Source organism: Pogona vitticeps, chromosome 1 (genome assembly GCF_051106095.1).
Source record: "Pogona vitticeps strain Pit_001003342236 chromosome 1, PviZW2.1, whole genome shotgun sequence".
Taxonomy (NCBI): Eukaryota; Metazoa; Chordata; class Lepidosauria; order Squamata; family Agamidae; genus Pogona; species Pogona vitticeps.
Genome location: NC_135783.1, coordinates 309,078,711 through 309,104,003, shown reverse-complemented (window position 1 = coordinate 309,104,003; position 25,293 = coordinate 309,078,711). Strand labels below are relative to the sequence as shown.

Sequence of the window (25,293 nt, the reverse complement as noted above, 5' to 3'; positions counted from 1 at the left end):
CAGGACTATTGGGAGGCTCCCCCACCCCACCCCCACGGGCCTGGAGGGGGCGAAATTGCGACCTTCTGGGACTCTTTTGAGGCTTGGGAAGCTTCAGAAGAGTCCCTGAAGGTGGCGATTTCACCCCCTCTAGCCCCATGGGGGGGCAGGGTGAGCCTCCAAAGGGTCCTGGAACACACCCTAGGACCCTTTGGAGGCTCCCCCCACCCCCCACAGGGCCAGAGGGGGCTAGGATGTGTTCCATAAGACGAACCTCTCCATAAGGCTCACCAAATTTTTAGGAAAAGAAAACAGATTAAATTTTTCCTGTTTTCTTCTCCTAAAAATTTGGTGCGTCTTATGGAGCGAAAAATACGGCAATACACCAGAGCAAGGTGTTTGCAGGATGAATAATTTCCAGTGGCTCCAGAGCTACCGTATTTTTCCATATATAAGATGCCCCCATGTATAAGACATCCCTATTTTCTAAACCAAAATTTCTTTCTTTGCAAGAAAATGGAGGGGGAAAGCGACTCCTGCTTTCTCCCTCCATTTTCTTTGCAAAAGGTGAAGGGGGGAAAGCTGCTTTTTGCAATGAAAATGTTATGGGAAAACAGGAATCGCTTTCCCCTTCCATTTTCTTTGCAAAACGTGGAGAGGGAAAGCAGGGAACAAAGCACTTTGATTTCCCCCCCTTACTTCCGAGTATAAAACAATGCTCAATTTTTACTTTAATTATTTTAGGGAAAAGTGTCATTTTATACACAGAAAAATATGGTACTATATAATAATTATGAAACACTTGCTGTGGGTGCATGGAGAAGGAATGCTGCTCAGAGAGAAGCACAATGCTGCAAACCCCTGCACCTGCCAATAAGCAGATCTGCTCAGGTTAATTTCCCTTCTTTGGTGTTCAATTGTCTATTAATCAGTATAGCAGGTTCCTCAGTTACCAGTATGTACAAGGAGCAAATACAGCACAATTGCTAGAAGGTTCCCAAATTAAGGAGCTTTACTTATATAATTAATGACATTTGAAGAGCTACCAAAATAGGATGCCAAGATTGAGAAAATGAGGCATGTGGATATGTGGCCAAAATAGCAAATGCTAGAGATTACAATAGAATAGAAAATACCACTGAGTAGATTGAACAAACACAGTTAAGAAATATGTATTTTACATTGATAAAGACATACCACTAGTATTTCTAGTAGTAGATAGCTTTAGTAAACCTTATCTGGAGTATACATAATAATTTAGAAGTGCATATATAAAATAATTTAAATGTGATCGTGCTAAGATGTGCTACACACAAGTTCCTTTCACTTACTACATGTGTGAAGATTTTCTGCATGAGTCCTGCAACAAGATTATACTACCAGTCTCTTACCTTATTTTCTTTCTTTCTGACCTTTTCACAATCATAACACTCTCCTCCAGCATGCTTTTATATCTCAGGGAGGCAGTGGAAGCAAAACACTGCTTCCCATCTATACTTTCAGATTATATACTTATATACTTTACCTAAGAGGTAAAATAAGGTCACAGTGTTGGAAATAGTCAATTAGTAGCAGAAAAGAGAGAACAGTCTCTAGTGCCAAACAATTTGGCATGCAATTAAATATTATCACTCCACACCACTAAAACTGCTGGAAAATAATCAGGGAGCAAATTTATTTTGTTGATTGAGACATAAAATACTAACAAATAAAGCATTGTAACCAACTTTTCAGGAACCTGCTCTGCACACTGAAGATTGATTACAATTCATAGAAATGTCCAATATAGCCCTGGTTTATATCTTGTATAAGGGACGTGGTGGCGCTGTGGGCTAAACCGCAGAAGCCTGTGCTGCAGGGTCAGAAGATCCAGCAGTCGTAAGATCGAATCCACGCAACGGAATGAGCACCCGTCGCTTGTCCCAGCTCCCGCCAACCTAGCGGTTCGAAAGCATGCAAATGCGAGTAGATAAATAGGGACCACCTCGGTGGGAAGGTAAACAGCGTTCTGTGTCTAAATCACACTGGCCATGTGACCACGGAAAGATTGTCTTCGGACAAAACGCTGGCTCTATGGCTTGAAGAGCGGGATGAGCGCCGCCCCCTAGAGTCGGACACGACTGGACAAAAAATTGTCAAGGGGAACCTTTACCTTTACCTTACCTTATATCTTGTAACAGTTCAGTGCAAAGAAAATTGAGTAAAATAAAAACTAAAGAAAGGCAATTTAAGCCTATTACCAAAATTAATCATCCATATAAAATAGCAACTAGAGAAAGCATCAGCAAAAAAATAATAAAAAGAATTAACTCACAACAATTACAACAATTGCAATTAAGTAATTATAATAACAAGGAAAAGAACAGCAGGGATATAATATAGAAAACGCCACAGGCATTCAATAAGGATCACTTCAGCAGGAAGGGCACAGAGTGTAGAATTGTAGTTAAATAGGATTGCTAACATCAGAAAAGATGAAATAAAGCCTAGTGTAGTGGATAAAACAAGTGTTTCAGATAGCAAGTTTTAAGAAGACTAGAAGAACTCAACTTCTTCAAAGGAAGTTTTCAGTTTGCTTCCAAGCCAACTAGCGCACCCTGCATTTCTTTCCAATGCAACCCAAACCTATGAGCTCGCTTGGTTATCAGTAGGAGGAGGATTTCTGTGACATTTCACATTTTCTCTGCAACCTCCATTTGAGCCCACAAGCAAGTTCAAATATGTTTATGAGTAGTCTGGCTTTTCTCACTAGATCGCTCATAAACATATTCAAACCCACCCATAAGCTCAAATATATGTTGCAGGAAGAAAAACAACATGCCATATAAATCCTCCCCCTAATTATCACAATAGAGGGTGACTACCTTTTCTACCATTACTTTATTTAGTCATACTGAAAGTTTGGCATTTGCAATTAGGGGAGTGTGCCAGCCCTGCTCCCTCTGATGTTAATGCAAAAATGACTATCTGAAGCCATGTTGTATCTATATGTAATCTCTGCAAGTGATCTGAAACCCTGATTTTTCATGTTCTGACTTGCCCAAAAGACCCACATGTGTAGAGCAGTTTCTCCAATTTGTATTTGCATGATTAAAGACTTGATAAAGGGGATGTGATTCATGTCCACACACTTCCAGCACAGTTGAAACAAAACATGAAAATAAAATGGCACCCTCAGCCTTAACTTAGCTGAAAGGGTTCCAGAAGAGTTGGGCAGCAGTCTGCTAAAGAGGATGACTGGGAATCCAAGTGCAAGTCCCATTAGCCCTATTTGTTACAGAGAGGCAGTGGCGTTGGAGAGCTTATTTCCTATGCAAATTCAAAGTATTTTGTGTCAATATAGGTTTTCTGTAGTTTAGTCTCTGGACTAATATCATTTCACATTTCTTCACGATTCTTGTTACACACTACAAACCTGCAGGATAGATAGGGTTATGAAGAGTTCTTCTGTAATTTAGCCTGTAATTTCAACAATGTTATAATCTGATAAATTAATACATAAAAAGGTAGAAAGGATCTCAGTAGTCATTTTCAAATGCAAAATCTCTTGTTGTTGTTGTTTAGTCGTTCCATGTCCGACTCTTTGTGACCCCATGGACTAGAGCACGCCAGGCCCTCCTTTCTTCCACTGCCTCCACTGTACACCTATGTATAAATAAAAATCAAATATCACAATAATACACAGTATAGATTGTATAGGATAATTATATAATAATATATGTACAATTAAATAATAGACTGTAATAGATTCAACAATAAACAGAAACAATTCTGATTTATAGATGAAAAATGTCAGTTTTAAACTAGGAACTTTCATCTCAGAGCTCTCAATCCAACCATATAGCTATGCTTTGTTGGAAAATATAACTTCCATTTTGTAATAACCTGCTCTGCCATCGTGTATGCTAGCTTCAGGAAGGAAGCAGCAGCTTGCCAAGAAAGAAGGATCCCTCTGGACTCCAGCTGTTTCATCTGTTTTTTTGGCCTTTTTAAATTTAGTGACTCTTCCAAGTTTGGCTTAATTGCTGACTTGGTAGCAAAATTCCATAATACCTTTGGCTATCTTAGTATTTCTAACCTCAGGCTAGCCATGCATTTCTGACTTTAAAAGCTGTATATTTCTCAAGTACCAGTTTCAGCTAAATAAAGAAATAAAAATAGGCTCAAGTTAAATATATTGGCTAGGAGATTTTGCCTCTAGGTATAATTTATTATATGGAATCAAATAATCATGGATTAGTGTGGAACCTTGAAAAATCATCTGGTTCCTCCTCCTGTTGGTGCAGGAAGCCCACTACAGTATTAAAGACTTGATTTGGAAATATAAAGAACAGAGCAGTAGCGTAGATGTAATAAAGAAAAGGGATGTTTAATTTCCTAACTGTTACAAGGTTACCTTTTGCTTTTTCAGATCCCAGCTGTATGTGTTTAGCTGTTCCTTCAAAACATGAGGACAATATGCATCACACGTATCTCCATGTACACTCAAAAAGCCTTGAAGGATAATAATGGCTTCAACCTCACAGAGGTTTTACTGTTTGGAGGGTGAAAGACGAGTCTCCCCAATCAGCTGCTGAGTGGCCAGTCCGAACAGGAAGAGAGTAGAGCTCCAGGTGCCATTGGAAGGATAAGCAAGACCAGCACCACAGCAAGATACTTGAGTTGACGGGACGGGCCCTTGTTAGGTCCAGTTGCATCAGGGATATTCATATTTGTATACAAATATCCCCATTGCTAGTTGCATGCAATGTTCCGTCTAAGCTGCACACACATGCACAGAGCTCCATTGGGACTGTGCAGAGGCAGCCAACAGGCAGTTTATTTACTTCCCATGTTGGATGAAGCCCCGCCCCCTGCATTCACATAAGATGAAGTTCACGTGCAGTGAGACCAAAAGTTAGAGGGAATGTTGGTTGCATGGAAGGAGGAATCCTCAAGGGAGAGAAAATCAGCCTCAGCCTACCTTCCTTTCTGCCAGTGGAATTTTGCACTGTATCAATCATCTTCTGTAGGCAAAAGAAGGTCTTCCATTTGTAGAAGTTGAAACCCTGTTCTGTAATTTACACTGCTTAAAGCTAATGACATCATCAACTGTGGCAATTTTTTTAGAAATAAAAAAATCCCCCTCCCCAAAAAGGTCCCAAGGCATCTAAGGGATAATTTTCATTGTGCGAAAGTCATTGGGACTTGTAGTACGGGGATGGAAACATTTAATTTCTAAAAACTGCTACCTACAGGATTATTTTACCAGTTATGCATCCAATAGTGTCTCAAGGGCTAGTGCAAACACATGATCAGGGCTGTCAGCAGCTAGACATAATGTCCAGGGCAGTGGGGGGATGTTGAAAAGCCTTGGAATCAATGAGGGTTTTTTGTTTTTGTGGTGTCTCACAGCCTCTTTCTGCCTCTTTGTCTTGGATCTTGTTTGCCTTTTCCTTCTTGCCTTTTTTGGAGGGATTTCCCCCCCCCCCAATTTCCTAGGATTATTTTGTTTGTGCCACATGCCCCTTGGGATTATTTTTTTTCTCCTGATTTCTCTGGAGTTTTTTTTTTCCCCTCCTCTTTGGGTCCTCCCTCCTTTCCTGGATTACTGTATTTTGCTACTGCCTGAATAGTGTTGCTCTATTTTCTTTTGAAGTACATTGTTTCTCTGTTGCCTCGCCTCTGCTTCTTTGTGGGGGAGTGGAATAGTTTTTCAGAATTTTGGGGGGATTTTGGAATGTCAGGGAACAAAGGGAAGCCCAAAACAAAAGAACCTGGGAGAGGCTTCTCCTTTTGTGTGGAATGAAAGGTTCATGAAAAATACAACAAAAGAGACAGCCCCCAAAGAATCCAAAATGAAAAAAGAACTTGAATACTGTATTTTCACTGTCCACATCCCTAAGTCTGGCTCAGATGACACAATATAGCACTGCTGTATAGTGCACAAAGTGAAAACGTGCCTTGGAGATTAGTATATATTTGTTATGTACTTTATTTTGAACGTTGTGGATGTGGGAATTTAAAAACTTGCATATAGATAATAGAAAAGCTAGGGTTTGCAAATGAAAACACAGATTTGCCCTGTTGAGATGTGGAGAGAAAGAATGCTAAGGTGTTTTGTCTGATAATCTCTGTATCTGTTGTTCTATCCGAAAATGGAATTTTCTCTTTACTCCACCCCACTCTGGCTTCATGCTTTTCACCCTGTGTTTGCCACTCCCTAGAAAGCACCAACTATTGTTCTGCGTGAATGTGAATTTGTGTCAAGACATAATTTCTGGTTAAACTTTATTATTCTTCCAGTATTCACTAGATTTTTTTTTTGTTCCATTTTATCATTCAAACATGTACAGAAGAGTTTGGCTTCAACTGCACTGCATTTGTTGCATGAACTAACTGTGTAGCCTGAGCCAAATGTAAAAATGTGTGTGGAATTTTAGGGTGGAGCACAACACCACTCCTTTCATTATTTATTCCTTCCATATGTAAACAGCTCTTTTTTAAAAAAAAATGTGATTACAGAATAAACAGCTGTTCCCTCCTTATGAAGCTTAAGAAGTCTAGTCTGACTTCTGTAACAGTGTGAGCTGGCCATACCTGCCTAGATCCTGGAAGTAAATACCGTATTTTTGCATGTATAAGACACTACTTTTTCATAAAATCATTACACTAAAAATTGAGGGGCGTCTTTTACACAGAAGTAAGCTGAGAACACGGAGAAAACAAAACGGCTCGTACTTTGCCTCTGTAAACAGGCTTCCTTCAATTACAAGGCTTAGCTGCCTCCAATCAGGAGGCTTCACTTCCTCCAATCATGAGCCTTATGGAACTGATGTCAGCTGATATTGAACAAACCAACTGGAACACACCTCATTGATGGTGGAGCTTGTAGGCTCAGATTCAACAGGGACTCCTAATGTCCGAGTGTTCTGAGCCCAGAGGCTGAATACTCAAAGCTACGTTTTCTTAATTTTTGGGTTAGAAAGGGGTGTCTTATAAACGGGGTTGTCTTATAAATGGAAAAATACAGTAGTTACAAGGCAGAATCCAGTTCCTTATGCCCACAGGCAAAACTACTGAGTTGAATAACTTTTAATAACAAACTTCCTCCAGATAAGAAGTTGGCACTTGTTTATTTTGTCACACACACGTTACAAGATTCTGGCCAATAATTATCAGTGCCATGTAACTTATTTCTTTTGCTAAGAACAGTATAAAAAAGTTGTGTCAAATATAACATAATGGGTGGAAATGACATTGTGTGTGGTTGGTTTGTTTTTTAGTGTCATGAGTAATATTTTCTAGTTATCTTATTAGCTACTTTTTAAAGGATATTTATGGAGGCATTTTGAATGTGTGAACAATTCCATTTTAGAAAAGAAGAATAGTATAGCAAGTAATCCAATGAATTATTTTATATTTTTGTCCAATGGCAGCAAATTACTTCTTTTTTTCCTTTTTCCTTTTTTTCTTTTTGCTTTGCAGGAAGCTAGATAACAAATGTATTTTTAAAAGTAAGCTTCCAAGATCAGTATCTACTCAGACCTGAGTAGACCCTCAGATAGGGTCTGTACTTGACCCGACCCTGCGTTTGGGTCACACTTCTGTTATATGCCTGACTGTAAAGACAGCAAATGTATTATTGCAATAGCCGACCCAAAAAGGGTCAGCTATATGTATTTATTTATTTATTTATTTATTTATTCATTCATTCATTCAATTTTTACCCCGCCCCTCTAGACAACGTCTACTCGGGGCGGCTTACAAAAATTAAAACACATTAAACAATGTAAAAAAAAATAACTAGCATAGTGCAATTATTATAATTAATACTATCCAAGATGGCAAAATTAAGAACCAGAAACCTTTGTCCTCTTGTTTTTAATTGTTCCCTTTCCTACTTTTGGTAGAAAGGGACTTCTGGAAACACTGAAGCTTTCCTCAAGTCTGATGATACCTCCTTCTTAGTGAGCATGCATCCTGGGTAAAAATCGATAATGTGGAGAATGCATCTGCTGCTGCTTCTCTGGAATAATTGCTCAGAAAAGATGTTGAGCTACAACAAGGCTCCATCTAATGATGAAAGAAAATCACATTAGTTAACAATGCCTATAAAGTATCTTACAGCACAGTTTTAAGGGAATATGAGAAGTGGGGGGGAGCAGGAGGGAATAGAATTACCAATTCTGGGTAGAGCATCCATCTCATTGTAATTTATTATCCAAGTAATATTATTGCATCACCTGCCTCATTATGTAAGATTATACTGATTTATATTACTCTCAGATTTGATTGAGGAGAAGAGTTTGCTTTTTGTCCAGAAGCATTGTACTAAGTATAAAAATGCTCTTAGGAATACTTATTTGCTCTCATATAATAATAGTAGACCGTGGTGCTATTCTTAAAGTACCTGTGCTGCTAATATGGCTTTTCCATTCCTTTTTTCTTCAAATTTGGAAGAAGAGGATAGAATTGCACACAAGTATGTACCATCTTCTTCAATGGATAACATGCTCTTTTTTTGCAGCAGAACACCTAGAAGCTATAAAATCTGGCTCAGTGACTTTTTTCCCTTTTTAAATTTCTCATGAAATAATGCAGTATATGTATTTTTACAATCTTTAAGCTGCCAAATTGTAGATTGGCTACAGTAATGTATACATTCACTGTCCCATGTATGCAAAACCATCTTGATTTTTCATCTTCTGCTGTGAAGTAAAGAAAACAAAAGACTCAATGCCTGCAGCACAGCAAGGAAGTTGTCCTGATTTCACAGTTCAGCCTAAAAGTCTTTGGCGGCTAAAATGTAAACAATCGTAGTAATCATTTCCTTTTTCTAACAGCTCTGAGACATCAAACACTTTATTATATGCATCACTTCACATTTTGATGCCTTCAGCAGTTTATAAATAAATAGAAGGCTTTTCCAGGGAAGCAATCAAGGCATTTGTCAAAAGATTTCTGATTACCAGTAGAATTTTAAAGTTTGATGTTGCTGGCTTTTAATTTTCAACCATCTTTATATTTGAACTTTTAGGTTGGCCTTGATTCAAAGAACCATATGACTGGTACCATACTTCCAAGGAAGTATCTTAAGGAACAGGTCCCAAACCATTGGCAAACTTTTCTTGAAACTGATGGAAGTTTGGAAAGATAGTGCTGGCAGAGTCTGGTGTTCAAAGAGGGAAATACAGAAACTCCACTAGGAATATCCAAAGGCTTTGAGTATACCGAGTGCTTATTTTTCTGATCCCATCCAAAATTTATAATTTTAATTGAAATTGGGTATCTCATTCACTGATGGATTCATGATAAATTGTTAACACCTCTGGAAAAAAGTCAGATATTTCTGTATAAAGCTGGGAAGTTTATCCAAATATTCTGGTTGCGTTCTTAAAATCCACATTTAATGTGATGTAGGCATGGCTGCTGGTGTCTTTCACACATCATAAACTATTTCTGCCTATCAACAAGAAAGAAGAAGCCTTTCAATAGCAGAGGCAGATCAAGTTCTTCACCAGAATTGTACTTAGCAGTTACAACTACCGTCCATCGTTGTTGATGGGGCAGATGCACAGCAACCAGTGGTGGACAAAGCCAAGGACAGTGCACACAGACAAATCCATACAAACGTTCAGGGACAGACCAACATGGAGGCATTCAAACATACATGCACATAGAGGTCTTCTGCTTTGGTAAGAAGGCAGGCAAGAGTGATCTGACTAAGGGTTGCCACCTTAAAGTTTAGCAATCTTTCAGTGACCCAGATCCTACATCTCACAATTTTTAAATTGCTCTGTCATCAAGCAAATGACAACACCAACAGTCAGTTGCTACATGCACCTCTGATCTTTAGGGATTTCTATCACAACCCTGCATACAAGTTTTTTTTGGCTATTGCAGGGCATTGGATTTGGTGCAAACTAGTAAACTGCCTAAAGACTTTGTCCAAGTGAAGCTAGGAGGACAAATGAGACTGTCTTCTGATTTCTCATTTTCTCAGGCTTTAGAATATGTAACCTGAGATGCAAGTCTTGCTTCAGAGTAGCCTTAGTAGCCTCCAGAATTCTAAGTGATGATGAATTTATTTAGACCTAAGGCGTAATAGCAGTAGGATGGACAGGAGCATAGTACCCATAAAACCTAAGCTCAATACCTGACTAGCACTGAACGTGAGAAAAGAAGAGGTTCCACATTTATATACTGGAATGTCATAGGTTGGCTTTGATATAGATAACAAAATATATTGGAGATTGTCCTGTATTATCTTGGGTGCCTGAAAGGTGAATGAGAGTTCAGCCAATGGAAAAATGATGTGGGAGAATGTGAGGAAAGTCTGATACACATGACAATTTTCAAGACATCATATCTGTATCGGCAATTACCCTTTTGCTTAGATAGGGAAGAAGTGAGAAGGAAAGTTCTTCCCTGGATAATAGGGCAGTTACTTGTGGATTCCAGGTGAATATCTGGGGGTATGTATGGACACAGTCTTAAGGAATTGAATATCTCATCTAAAGTAGTCTTAAAAGAGCAGGCAGTTCAGGTCTGTACAAAATACTCACTTGTTCAACCTACTTTCTTAATTCTTTTTTTTCACAAAAGGTTAGTTGTCACCGATTAGAGTGAATACACTTCTCCCTTCAGCAATGCTGGGTTTAAGTGCGCTGAATCGCCATGTCATTCAAAACCCATATACAGTATTACTCTTAGCCCCCCAAAAACATAATTGCAAAGCATAAACAGGTAATTAGCATAGAGAGAGAAAGAAAGAAAGAAGAAAGACACCTTGCTTGACCCGCATCAGCATTCCACTGCACCTTCTCCAGATGCCACACAGAGCTGCCATGCCAGGGGAGGGGGGCAGCTAGGCCAGTGGCCATCACACGAACAACAAGGGCGTCATTACGTCTGAGGCCCACCTTTCTCAGGTCACTTCCTGGAGAAGAATAAGAAAGCAGTATTGATTGAATAATTATTTCTTGGATATTTATTTACTGAAAAATAATACTCATACAACCAAAACTGTGCTGCACAGACATATGCTGCTCAGACATGATGCAATTCAAGGGAGAAGTGTATAATTAACTAATGCACCCACCACATCTTTAATAAAGCTTTATTTTGTCCTCCTGCTACCCCTGTCATTGTTTCTGGACATAGCAGTTTGTGCAGAATGGTAAAGAACATTCCAATATTATGGAAAAAGATTCAGTGGGAGCCCAGAGACCATATTAAGCAACTTAGTATTTTGCATGCTGCCCTGTGTGAAAATCAGAAGCTATTTATTACATGTTTGTAAAGCCTACCCTTTTGCAAGATTTCTTGCATTGTAGTGTACCAGATGGATACCCAGTGTGGTATTGTAGCTAGAGTGATGGACTAGGACACAGGAGACCTACAGTTTGAAATCTAGCTCTGTCATAGAAACTCACTGAGGAGATGAAACCAATAAAACCACTCCTTAAATATCTCACTTACCCTGAAAGCCCTGTCAGAGTCTGCAAGACAGTTCCAACTTGACGGCATATAACAACAGTGTAATGGATAGATTAATGGATTAGATCTGGGTTTAAATCTTTGCTTGGCCATAGAAACTTGCTAGAGGGTGATAATGAAAAACCACTCCTTAAAGATCTCATTGATCTTGAATACCATATTAACCATGAAAGCCCTATCACAGTCTGAAAGACAAAAAGGACCCAAGGCGGCTTATGTCATTAAAACAGTATTTTAAAACTAAAACTGTAAGTATAGAAATATTTAAAAAGAATTAAACAAGTATTATATTAAAATAGTAACTAAGATCAATATTAAAACACATTTAAAACAACAGAGAACAACAGCCATTTAAAACCCCTCCCAGACCATCAGTCATTAAGGAAAAGCCTGCCTGAAGAGAAAGGTATTTGCATGCCTATAGAAGGACAGCAAAGATGGGGCCAGCCTAGCTTAGATGTGACTTGATGGAATATAGCAACAACTTGCTCTTACAATTGTTCTAGAAAGAGGGTTCCAGAACTGTAGACTTCAAGTTGTCAACATGATGGTAAACTATATAGGATGTTTAATTTCTTTCAGATGTGTGTCATCCAGGTTAATAATACTCACTGAATGGAATGAATCTTGATAGTATTTTCTGTTTTCTTCCTTAATTTTCATATGGAGATAATTCCAAATATGAGTGTGGATGGCTGCCTATCTGCTACCAAAATAAGTGCACAATGAATGAAGTGATACCGTGTTTGCCCGAAAATAAGACAGGGTCTTATATTAAATTTTGCTCCAAAAACATAAACGTATTAGGGCTTATTTTCAGAAGATTTTGTTCCCATGTACAGCTGTCTACATTTATTCAAATACAGTCATGTCATATTCTTCTGGTTACTGCACAATGGTGGAAGGTGAGGTTTCACTTAACTGGTGCTTATTTTGGGGGTACAGCTTATATTATGACCATCCTGAAAAAACATGCTAGGGCTTATTTTCAGGTTAGGTCTTATTTTCTGGGAAACAGGGTACCAGGAGACGGACATACTGCATTAAAGAGACAAAATGTCTCATAAGATTGCGATCTTCAGATTCTACTCAGAAGAATTCACAGTTTATTTTTAATAATCTGATTCTGATCTGAAGCACATTTCTGATATGCATACACTTTTTTGTTCTAACAAATAATTAATATAGACCTCGTCCCTCTTATCTGATTGATGCTGAAGCAGTAGAATGGTGATTATTCATTGCCTTATTACTGACCTGCATTTAAATTGATTTAATTAGCATACTTTGATCAAAGTATAGAGACTTGAGATTTTGAATGTATTTGAAAAGCTAGTTGATTTAGGGCTTTAAATAATAAATTCACTGTGCTACCAGCATTATTGCATGTTTTTTTGTCTTTTTGTTTGTCTAGATAATACACACATATTCAATTAACTGCAGCCAAGGAGGTCCTCTTGTCGTTGCCCTTTATGGGGGAAAACAGTCCTGCAGCAGTCGTGCTTCTGTGCTCTGTAGGGCTTAGAAGTTCATAACCAGCAATGTAAAGTGCATTCCAGTACTCCAGATGTGATGTAATTACAATGATTCAGCACAAGCCAGACCTGCCCTTTTCAAAAATGGGATATAGCTATCACACTGGTATAAGCTAGACAAAAGCACTTCAGCCTATGGACGTCACCTATACAGCCAGAGTCAGTGCGGGTTCCCAAAAGTATCCCTCCAAACTGTTAAAATGTGTTTCATAGGCAGTGCTACTCCATCCATCAAAAGGCTGCTACTTCTAGATTAAGTGTTTTCTTGGCTAGCAACACCTCTGTCTTGTCTAGATTAAATTTCAGTCTTTTCAATATGTGTAACTGATAGTGTGCTTATTCAGAAATCAGTTTTTCCTGGTTTAATATGGATAGCCCATCTCATCTTCTCTTTGAATATTTTAAGACTGCTCAGTTTGCGTTTGGATTTTGAAAAATGGAAGCTGTCATACTCACAATGGAAACTTGAAATTGTTACATATGCATGGGACCATTTCCACTTATATCTAGGCACCAGACAAGTCCCTGCAAGAGTGGACATATTATATGTTTTGTTATTATGTTGAGATGATCTATTGTATACTGTTCCAAAATTTTTGAGTGATGCCACCATGTTTAAATAAAGCAACTGTACCATCCTCCAGAATTCTGTATATTTTAATTTGCAATAAATATGTTAGATTCTTTGTTCTCACCTATCCTTGTATTACTATATGTTAAGCTATGTTTATCAGATTTTATTGATGTAGAAAACTGTCAGTTCTATATGCAAGATGACTTTGTGCAGTTACAGAGCTCATTTGTATGCTTATACATGGTCTTCTTTGGATCATATTCACAGTGACAAACAAGAAACCTGCACAGGCATCCATTACAAAAGTCAAACAGTTTGAAGGTTCTACATCTTTTGTGCGACGATCACAGTGGATGCTTGAGCAACTTCGCCAAGTTAATGGTATAGACCCCCATCGGGTGAGTATCCTGTCCTGTGAGCGCTTCTTGTTTAGTGCTGTGGTTTTGTTTTGATTTGACTTCTCTATAACAGTTTGGATTAGTTTTCCCATGAGAAATCCTTGTACTTCCTTTTGTTTCTGTTTCATAAACAAACAATCTATTTGTTGTTTTAAGTGCTAGCATGCTGTTCATTATTAGATATGGAGATATTCGTATATCAATATGAATACCCCGACACAGCTGGATCTAACAAAGGTCTGGCCCCCCGGGACCAGACTGTCCGTCCACTCATGTGTCTTCCTGCAGCGCCTGCCAGTCCTGCTCGTCCTTCCAATGAAGCTCCACTCTCTTCCTGCTCAACTGGCCACTCCAGGCAGGGAGCAGGAAGACATGTCTCCCTTCACAGCTGCTAAGTGCCCACTGCAGAAATGTCAGTTTCCATCCTAAGCTTTCCTTGACTTCAGTGCATTTCTCTCTTTTCAGCTTTGTTGCTTTAAACATTGTGTTACCTCCTGTAACTGTAACATTTCTCACTGTTGTAGCTTTCAGAGTTGCTATCTTTCTTATCAGATAGCTCCCAGAACAAGGTGGCCTCCTACTTTGTCCCAGTGTTATATGTCGAAATAATTTCCACTTGCAAAGAAACATTCCTTCTTGCATACACCATTCTTTTCTACTACAAGCAACAACATCACTAGCAGAAATTTTAGAAACAATAATGGTTTAGTCCACCATTGTGGCAAGATGTAAATTTTTACTCCGAATTCTGTCCCTTCTCTTTGTACTCTGGAGATGTGATTGATACATCTGCAGATTGCTCAAAACATTGTCCCGTGATAAAAATCATACCTGGTCTAAGTATGTCACATGTTTTTGTTAAGTCTGCCTAAAGGATAAGCATAATGATGACATCCTAACCCATACCTAGATGATGGTGAATTAAAACACATATAATCTGCAGCTGGCATAACAAATGTTAATGGTAAAGTGTAAATAAGTCCAAAATATCTGAAGTCCAAACTTTGGGGGCCATTGTGCCAGTAGCTCAATCAAGCAGGATCCTCATCCGAAGGCTTTCCAGCCATGGTTGCCAGAGGGGGGACCTGATAGAATATGTTGCTATGACCTGCCAAAGTTCTGTTTCAAATCCTGATGGATTTAATGTGAGTCTCTGCAACCCTACACTTACATAACATGTGATAAGAGTTAGTGTGGTTGGATAACCCCCATACATATAGGCACACAAGAATGCTCTCCTGATTTGCCATCAGCAGCAGTCCTAGTTATAAAATATTCCTACATTATATTACAGTATTTAAGAAAGAAAGTTCAACAACCTGTTGGAAATTTTCTCCTGAGCAACAAGAAAGACATTATCATCTGGGGCAGATTGCCTCTGATTAAAGACTTCCTATTTCAGCATCTTATTTTGTGCAAGCCATGCACACTCTGAAATCAAAGAATGAAATAATTAATCAGTGGCAGTCTGACATAATTGCCCTTGTGCAGGCAGAGCTGTGCAACATGATTTTCACAAAAGAAAGAATTAGCAAGAATTTTGACTGAAAATGAGCTTTTCACAAGAGGTTTCTAAAAACAAGGAAGTCTAAAGCAGCAAATGCAGCTTTGTAAAAGTCTTTATTTCTCTGGTAATTCTAATGTTGTTCTTTCTAGGATTCCCCAGAATTTGATTTACTGTTTGAAAATGCTTTTGACCAATGGGTAGCAAGTACAGCCTCTGAAAAATGTACATTCTTTCAAATTCTCCATCACACTTGTCAGCGGTACCTTACCGACAAAAAGCCAGAATTTATTAATTGCCAGTCTAAAATTATTGGAGGTAAGTGTATTTGCTTTGATCTGAATGGCTTAGCTGATTTTATCTGATGTGTTTGTCTAAAAGACTGGCATGCATATGCCAATTTAGCTTGTGTTTGAATAACATTATAGCATAGTAGATTACATGAAATCGCTTTGATTTGACTCAAATAAAAAAGTTTCTTAAGGTCACCAGGTGAGTCTTGAATCCACATTTATCAACATTTTGGATACCAACAATTATGAAATCTGTAACTGGGAGAAGAATTTCTTGTATAATAACTGCCTTTGTGGTTTTCATTTTTTGTAATTTAGCGAGAATATTGCCTCCAGTATGTGCCTTACTTCTTCTAGGTATTGATTTAGAAGCTTGCAAGTTTAACTTCTTTCTGCTGATTATGTTCTTTCACATTTAGCAAGCATCAATTTTGCCAGTATTTCTAAAAGACCTAAGGTAGAATGGTTGTTGCTTGAACAATAGTCATTTCCGTTTATACAGTGTTTTTATTTGCCATTCATCTTTGCTGATGTTCCAGCATTATGGATGTCAGTAAAGTTTACAAGTGAATGCATGATCATAGATGCAGATACATACCAGGGCTTCAGAAACAAGAAAGCAGTATAAGAATGTATGTTGTGAAATTATTCCTTGATAATTGGAATTTGGCATCATTCTTGTATTGGTGGCTACGTGCAGCTAAAGAACACAGTACTGTAGGCATGTATCCATTAAATGCCTGACCATGTACTCAAAAGCACAGTCAAAACGTTCCCCAACACCTCATCAATTAACCATGTCAGGTCACACAAATTTTATTCAAATATGAATAGTCTTTTGGCCCATGTTATAAAAACAAATTGGATGTATACATCTTGCTAATATTATTAACTTGAGAATATATCAGGTTCTACAAAATGGGTAAGAGTGCATGTTATGTTAAGAGCTTCAAAAAGCCATTGGTTCTTGATATTCATAGTATAATCTCTTTGAGACCCTAGATAACATTTACTATGAGAGGGAGTCAGGACAAAGTTGCCGTAGTGTGCTGAGGAACTCTCCTTTTCGACATTGAAGGCAATCTTAAATCTTAAAGTTTTATTATGTGGTCATAGACCAGATTATACAAAGAGATGCTCGTTAATTTTGTCCGGTGACTGGACAGGCCACTGTAAAACTGACACTGGTAGCTTTCCTCAATATAATTACAGTGGTGCCTCGCTTAACGACGATAATCCGTTCTAGGAAAATCGCTGTTAAGCGAAAACATCGTAAAGCAAAATTAAAAACCCCATTCCAGTGGGGTAAAAACTCACCATCCAGTGAGATCCTCCATACAGCGGCCATTTTCTCTTCCTGTATAGCAAGGAATCTATCCCTAAGCAGAGCGGAGAGCCATTTTAAGCACCCGACAGCCATTTTGAAAACCCGACGATCAGCTGTTTTTGATCGTCGTAAAGCGAAAATCGGTTCCCGAAGCAGGGAACCGATCATTGCTAAGCAAAATTCCCCCATTTAGACCATCGTTTTGCAATCGCAATTGCAATCGCAAAAAGATTGTCATAAAATGGATTAGTCATAATGCGGGGCAATTGTTGAGCGAGGCACCACTGTATTGATGCTGTTGTAGATGTTACATTAGCTTCTGATTTTCCTAGTGGTTCTTTAGGATAGTTTTCTTACGGCACATCTGCCTGTACAAGTAGTTGATGAGAATACGCCATAGTAAAACAACTGGCAACAAGATCAACATACCATATATACTCGAGTATAAGCCAACCAGAATATAAGCCGAGGCACCCAATTTTACCACAAAAAAACGGGAAAACGTATTGACTCGATTATAAGCCAAAGGTGGAAAGTGCAGCAGCTACTGGTAAATTTCAAAAATAGAAATAGATACTAATACAATTACATTAATTGAGGCATCAGTAGGTTAAATGTTTTTGAAGATACTGCCCTTCTGAGATGTGAGACAGACTTCACTGCCTGTGGAGGGAGGACTCATACCAGATGCTGCACTTATCTACTGCTCTACTGCTGTGTAACAAGATGGAGGGAGATGCAGGATGGAGGAGGAAGGTGGGAAGAGGAAGGTGGGTACATAGAATATGCTTAAGGAGGAGGATGGCAGTGTCCTGGAAGTGGAAATGCAGTGTACATAATCCGGGTCATCGAACCACCCACAGAGGCTGCAGGTGCCCGTAGATGACTGGGGGAGTCTGGAGAACACCCACACTGCAGGGAAGAACATGTAATTTTTACACTGACTGAAGTATAAGCTGAGGAGGTGTTTTTTCAGCAAAAAAATGTGCTGAAAAACTAGGCTTATACTTCAGTATATACAATACATAACACTATATTTTAAGTGCAGTTATCCTTTAGCTTTATTGCAATGTTTCACTATTAACCTATAGTTCCCATGTTGCTATTCCCAGCTGAGTAAATTCCTGCACTCATTTTAACTCAGCAATAAATATATCATTAAGCTTCTTCACAGATCTAAGATAAATAATTTTATATGATCTATTAACAGCAAGCAGAGTTCTTTAAGATTTGTAAAGCTGGAACCATGGAGCCTGTAGTTGATGACTATTCAGAACCATTCTGACTCACTCTAGGTCAAGTTTGTGTAATCGGTTATTTTACTGATTTAAGCAGATTGATTTGTAATGGAAGGATAATAATTGTAGGAAAGTGTTTATTAAATCACAGAAAATAAGCAAGATTTTTTTCTTCAATATTTTCATTATTGACTTACAGTTCAATTTTATGTACTGCTACATCAGCACTATTTTGTTCAGATTCATTGCAGCCTATGAACTTTAGGTAATATTACAACTGACATGTGATCACTGGTAATTTTCCTTTCTCACAAAGGAAGATACCACGGGTACCTTCTTCACAGTACTCTTTAGCTTATTCTGACATGAATTCCTCAAATCTGAAGAAACCCAGTGCCATTATATTTCAGAAAGAAACACAGAACTTTTGATCCTTTTGGCATCTTCATACTCTGAAAAAAATTTGAATTTTTCTATTTGAAAGTTTTGTTTTTATAGTGAAATGAATTAATATCAATATTTCCAAAATATGTATTTTTCTAGAAAGCATAGATATCGACACACTGAACCTAAATATGTTAACTCAGAAATTCTCTTTCCAATGCAGTTACTCTTTCTCTTTTGAACTTAAATTGATGAATTTAAGGCTAATTTTTTTAAAACTACAATACAGTGGTGCCCCGCATAGCGACAATAATCTGTGCAGCAAAAATCGTCACTATACGGATTCGTCGCTATGCGGATTTAAAAAGCCCATAGGAATGCATTGAAACCCCTTCAGTGCGTTCCTGTGGGCTTAAAACGTACCTTTTAAGCGAAAATCCTCCATACAGCAGCCATTTTGGGCACCCGGTAAGCGAGGAATCCGTCCCTGTTTTACCCGGTGGCCATTTTGGAACCACCGATCAGCTAGGGGAAAAACATCGTTATGCAATAATCGGTAATACCGATCATCACAAAGCGATTTCCCCCCATAGAAAACATCATTATGCAATTGCAAAAGCGATCACAAAAACATTGTCACTATGCGGATTCGTCGTTAAACGGGGCGCCCGTTATGCGAGGTACCACTGTATATATTTTTAATATGTTGTGTGTAGGATTGCAGTCAGGCATTTTCAAAATAAGCTACAGCTATTTCTAGATCACTGTAAATCATTTTGGGTATATTCAGTTCTTGGCAGAGAATACCACTGTTACATCTTAAAGCATCGGGCCCACATGCGAAGATAGGGGCATGCTGGATGCACCTTCTCTAGTCATTGCTTCTGAAACATGAAAGTGACAGTCTGAAGAGGCTCTTTGCAGAGTGTGAGTTTTTGATTAAATACCTCTAGCTACACAGCAGAAAGTGTAGAGCAGAATTAGTTTCAGGTATTTCCATAGCAGACCACACTTTATGTTCACTTACAGTCTCAGAAACTCAGTCTAAGACATTGGTAAGAGAAAGAATAAAAGACTCCATTTACTCACAGTTCGGAACAAAACAAAAACCAGCATGTTGCAGAACAAAACATGATGGTTACATGAATAGGTCTTGCCTGACTCATAACTCTATACTGATTGCACACGTACATGACTAACAGCATAACTGCCAGCAGACTGAAAATACTTTTAAGCAGATAAGCAAGGCTCTCTTCAAAGTCAGAGAGGGAACACTCCAAACTACTGCTGGACTGACTAACAGCCCGGTCCGGAAAGGTCCCTTCCAGCCAAATCTCTTAAACCAGCTTAGAAAGTTTGCTAAAGCTTCAACAGAGGGGAAGATTACTCTGTCCGCATAGCCTCTCACATTACTCTGATTAGTAATGAAGGTTGGCTAACAAGAAAGGCCACCAAGATAGAGCAACCACTTTCCACGTCTTCAAACTGGTATCTTAAGATGGATGACAAGGCATACTTCTCTCATGGCATGTGGCCTCCAGCAAGCTTTAAGAATTTGTGAATGGTATGTTATTGAATTAATGCCAGAAGTTTTAAGTTCATGTCCTTCATGTACCTGCATCAGATAGCAGATAACAGATATCTTCACTAGGAAAACAATGCAGGGTTTGAAAACCCTCCATCAAGTTTGTGGTCATTCATCAGATCAGGGATCCTGAGTGGCTTATGCTCATTTAAAAGGAGAAGAGGAAACCCATTTTGGATTCAAATACATGGCAAAAATTGTTTCTAGTTTTGATCCATTTCCATTTGGATGTTTCTTCAAACGTAGAATGTGAGCTCTTAAAGAACAAAATTGCTGACATCTAAAGGTAAAATGTAGAACTGCAAACATTTTTAATGAAAGATAGGTACTTTATATGACCTCTTTAAAAAGGAGACAAGAGGAAGACAAGCTGGAAGGTAATGCTGCAGATCTGCAAAGGGCTTCTTGCTCTTATATAGCATCCGCTTATAACTGTTCTTTTCTGCATAACAGTTGGCTGTAATTATGAAAGGATTATCCAGTTCTGCCTTTTCAGAGGATTTTTGGCTGCTCTGATCATGGCAGTGAGTCATTTGCTTTTCTTCAGCCAAGTATTGGTTGAAGAATTGTTCTATTAATAGTCAGCGTGATGATGTCAGTTGTTTGTAGATCACATGAACAAACAAACAAAAACTATTCAGATGTGAAATTTGTACATTTTCAAAAGGCAAAGTGTATGTCTGAGCGTTTTTAAAAAAAATCTTCACCAGAAAATATATTTTCTTTTTATCTTTCTAAGCACGTAAGACTAATCTGTCTTAATGCAGTTTATTAAATGAATAAAATATGCATATATTATGTGTGTTTCTACAAGATAAATAAATTTATGCAGACATGCATACATTGATTACATACATGTGTGTGTGTGTGTGTTTAAAACAACTGCAAACAAGTAGCTTCTGGATCTTAGGAAGATACTATCAAATACTAAATTATAATGAATGATTATTATTTTTAATTTTTAATAGTAATCCTTGCTCAGCTATGAAGTAGAAGCAAGTCTTTAAAACTATCCTTTTTGGTCAGTTGCTTATAAATTGCTTAAATTATTTCAGTTCTAACCCCCCCCCCAAAAAAAAAAAGAAAAATCAATATCCCAATTGCTAAGGTTTGGTTTGAGGTTTTGCAAAAACTTGTTAATTGAGGAATGGAAAATACAGTATAGCTATGAGGTCAGAAATTAGGGACCAGCAAATTACTGGCTTTCAGAACCACTAAATATGAATGCCTTCTATTCTGACTGTTCTTGTTTCTGAGCGGTAGAAAATATACCCACTAATTCCCTCTGAGACTACATATAGCAAAAATATGTTGTGTAAATCAGAGGTGAGCAGTCTTTTGCCCTCCAAATGGTTTGAACAGGAACTCCCTGAATTCTTATCCAGCATGGCCAAGCAGAGTCTAAAGCCTCCTTAATAAATTGATCATCCTATGTACTATGACTGTTCAATGTCAACAGTTTCAGTAGCCTGTGTAGTAGCTCCACAGGATAATCCAAGTCTGTGTACAGAACAGATTTTAAGTAAGTGAATTTCAACAGCCTGCTTTTGCAGGCCCCTCCCCATTTTCCTTTCTTATTAAAAAGTGATTTGGGGCTTGTTTGTTGTTGTTGTTTTCATTCTCTTTGGTTTTGATTGGATTAGCTTTTTTGTCTAGCTGATTGCTAACTGTACTATATCACTGGAATGTATGAGGATATAGAAGCAGAAGCTATCTTCAGAACAGTCATCTCTTGCTGTGTACATTTGCTTATGTATTACTATATCACCAACCAAGTGCCCTTAGGCAAGAGACATTCTCTAAAATAAAAAATCCAAGACCTGGTGTTCCTTGCAATTTGCTACATAAAGGAAAACCTGTATTTTTGTTAAGGTTGCCTTTGGCTGTGTGTCCATTCACACATTAACCAGATAAAGAGGGCTCCATCCAATGACTAAAGAACGGGATGTGAAGACCTTTTTTCCTCAGCAGTTTTTTAAAAGTTAGTTACTTTGAGTCTGTTTTGTGCATGTATTGTGACTGCAGAATGTGGGAGACTAAATCAGTTTGGACAGGTTCTGGCCGTACAAGATGTATGAAGAGGCCAAACATCCTTCTTTAAAACTCTCTTGTCCTGTTTTCAGCTGTGGAAGGAGGGGAAGAGCAAGAACAGATAGACAGACCTATAACTGTGTGACTTTGGGTTCTATACATTAAACTGGGAAAGGAAAAAGCTCTCCTTCAAGGATAGCTTTTTAAGAAGTTAATCCAGGTTTGTCTGTTTTAACCTTAAAGCCACACAGTGTGAGATATGAAGCAATCAGACATTGCTTCTTTCTGTTCTTACTTTCTTTTATGTCTTCCTTTTAATTCTTTTTAAAAAGTACTGAATATCAGTATACAACAAAATGAACATGTGTGGATAATGTAGAATTGGCTGGTGCATATTAGGCTCCAGATTGGTTGTATTCTGCATGAGGTGGAGTGTTCAGACCCAAGTCATGGCGTGAAGAATGATGTGGATATTTCTGCCATCCACAAAGAAGCCTTGAATTGCAGAAGTTACTCTGATCAGAAGTTTTATTTCTCTTGGTTGTACATATTGTTAGTACATATTTTGATGTTGCTTATTAGCTGTAGAGTGCTGCAAATACTACATACGGAGAACTCTTACATAGGAACTGCCCCCGAACAAAAATTTACCTCCATTTTATCTGCAGGTCACAATAACCTCTGAAATGTAAGAAGTTAGGTTGCTAATATAGGATTGTTCTTTAAATTCCAACTGTAGAGATTTTGGCTGAAGGATAATTTTCCCAAGGGATTATATATGTTTGTCAACATGGTTTGCTTTGGCAGATTTCCATGTACATACTGCACATTCCTTGTCAAAAGATGAGAAGGGTTTGCATGTCAAAGTTTATAAAGCTCATTGCTCTTCTCAGTAGCAGATAGCACAATCTTATTAAGCAGACATAATTGGCGACTTCGATATACTTTTGGCTTCCTTCCACTGCTGATTTAATGAACAAAAATGGAAGGAGCTAAATATTGCTGTTGGCTCACTGTCATAGGCTGGAAGTTTTACCTGTTAGTAACCTGGCTACGCCCATCCATGAATTCACTGAATACCATAATGAGGGAAAGAAAAACTGTGGGACCATCCTCTAGTCAATTTGAATATTGCTAGGTGATTGACGGTTTGGAAAGAGTTAAATAATCACCTCCTCCCCCCCCCCCAAATCTGGGGCCAAGAGCTGCATCTGCCCTTGTAACATAACTCTTATTTTGACTGAACAGATTCTAGTGTTCAGTTGGTTATACAGTAAGTGTTGCCTTGCCTATGTTCTTTTGTTTCTTTTTATTTGTTCACCCCACTGTTTCCACTTGGTTTTGGTCAAGAATGCTACTTGCAGGGATCTGCTGACTAAGCAAACTATAGTTGGAAGTTCTGATAGTAGCAAAACAAAAAAAAGTCCAGGCCTAAATAGGTTCATGATATGGATAAGGTTACAATATATATATTTTTTAAATAATGGGTAAAATCCTGTTGTGTAAAGTTTTGCTGGCATAAATCAGATCTGGAAATAATTAATTTAAAATGAAAATTTTGTAAGCCACTTTTCAGGTTCCAAAGCTATCTAGAGCTCATTTTTCCTTGGGTAAGACTTCAGGAACCTTGGCAGGCAGAGGGAGGAGCCTTTAATCACTTTCGGATTACTGGTGGTGATATCAATCCCGTCAGTGCCAATTAAAGGCTGCTCTCACCCTGAAAGTCACAAAGTCTACCCCAAAGCAAAGAGGACTCCTGGGGAGCCTCGGAACCTGAAAACTAGGGAATAGGATGCATTCAATCAGTTTAAATTAATTATTTCTGGTATCAGATCTGGTTTATGCTACAAGATTTTTTGCCCACAGTTTCATCCTGGTCCTAGGTAGGTGTCTTGTATATTGTTTCTTGAACCTGCAAAGGAAGAAATGGGCTTGACATGAGGAATATGCATATTCTAATCATTTAGAATTGTTACATACATATTTAATGTGTTTTCTCCCTCTGTATCCAAGAAGTTGAGGGAATTTATGCCAACTTTCAAGGTCAATCTTGGTAAAGTTATATATTTCCTTATCTTAGTCATCTGATTGTCACTGATATATTCTGACTAATCCAGATTTTTTCCCCCACATTTCCCTACTTCCACCACAGGTTGGCACAACATCTGTTTCTTTTTTCTTTTCTTTTTCTTTTTTAAGGAGAGATCCATTAGGACTCATAGCATCTTTATTCCAATTTTGTTCAATATGTGTGGCTAGTGTATATTAAGAATTCATGCATGTTCATCTCTTAAAATATTCAGTTTCAGTTTAACATAACTGGTGCATCTTGTTTAATTTTGTTATAACTATTCCATAAAGGTTTTAAACTTCCATTCTTACCTATGTCTTCATACCTAAAACTTCTCCTTTAATATCTTATTTCTCAAAGTCTAATAATTATAATAGCTATTGGTGATAGTCCAAATAACCTGTACGCAGAGGTACCATCATTGATTTCTCCTCACATCTTTACAGCCCGTGGCGAAAATCATGTTGTGTAGTTACATCTGTTAAAGGCAATTGGTGTAACATGGCAGTAGCTTCTCATTGGCAGTTAATGAATCTTTCCTTCATTTTTTGGATGCATGCTAGCATAGTTTTTACCAAAAAATCCAAGTGGGAATTTGTTAATTTCCAGTGATAAACTGCTGCAAACTATGCCATTTACATTCTACATGTAATTAAACAACAGGATTTAGACCAGTTGTTGTAGTGTGTTGAGTGTTCAGCTTGAATTCAAGAGGTGCGATTTTGAATCCCTGATCAGCCATGGAAACTCACAGGGGATGAGGGCAATGGCTAACCTTTCTTCGAATATCAAACATACCTTGAAAATCCTACTAGAATTGCCATCAATCAAAGTGACTTGATGGCAGAGAACAATATAGACATCATCATGCTGCCTCCAGATATTGATGGCAC

At 38.1% G+C, this 25,293-nt stretch overlaps 1 protein-coding gene across 1 annotated transcript in view; it reads left to right on the top strand.

The window, feature by feature from the left end:
* Positions 1 to 25,293, top strand: part of STXBP6 (syntaxin binding protein 6) — a 141,079-nt gene that overhangs the window by 95,402 nt on the left and 20,384 nt on the right. Inside the window, exons 3-4 of the mRNA XM_020789400.3 lie at positions 13,837 to 13,967; positions 15,624 to 15,789. Coding sequence (XP_020645059.1) covers positions 13,837 to 13,967; positions 15,624 to 15,789 — 297 coding nt within the window. The remainder of the gene's footprint in view (positions 1 to 13,836; positions 13,968 to 15,623; positions 15,790 to 25,293) is intronic.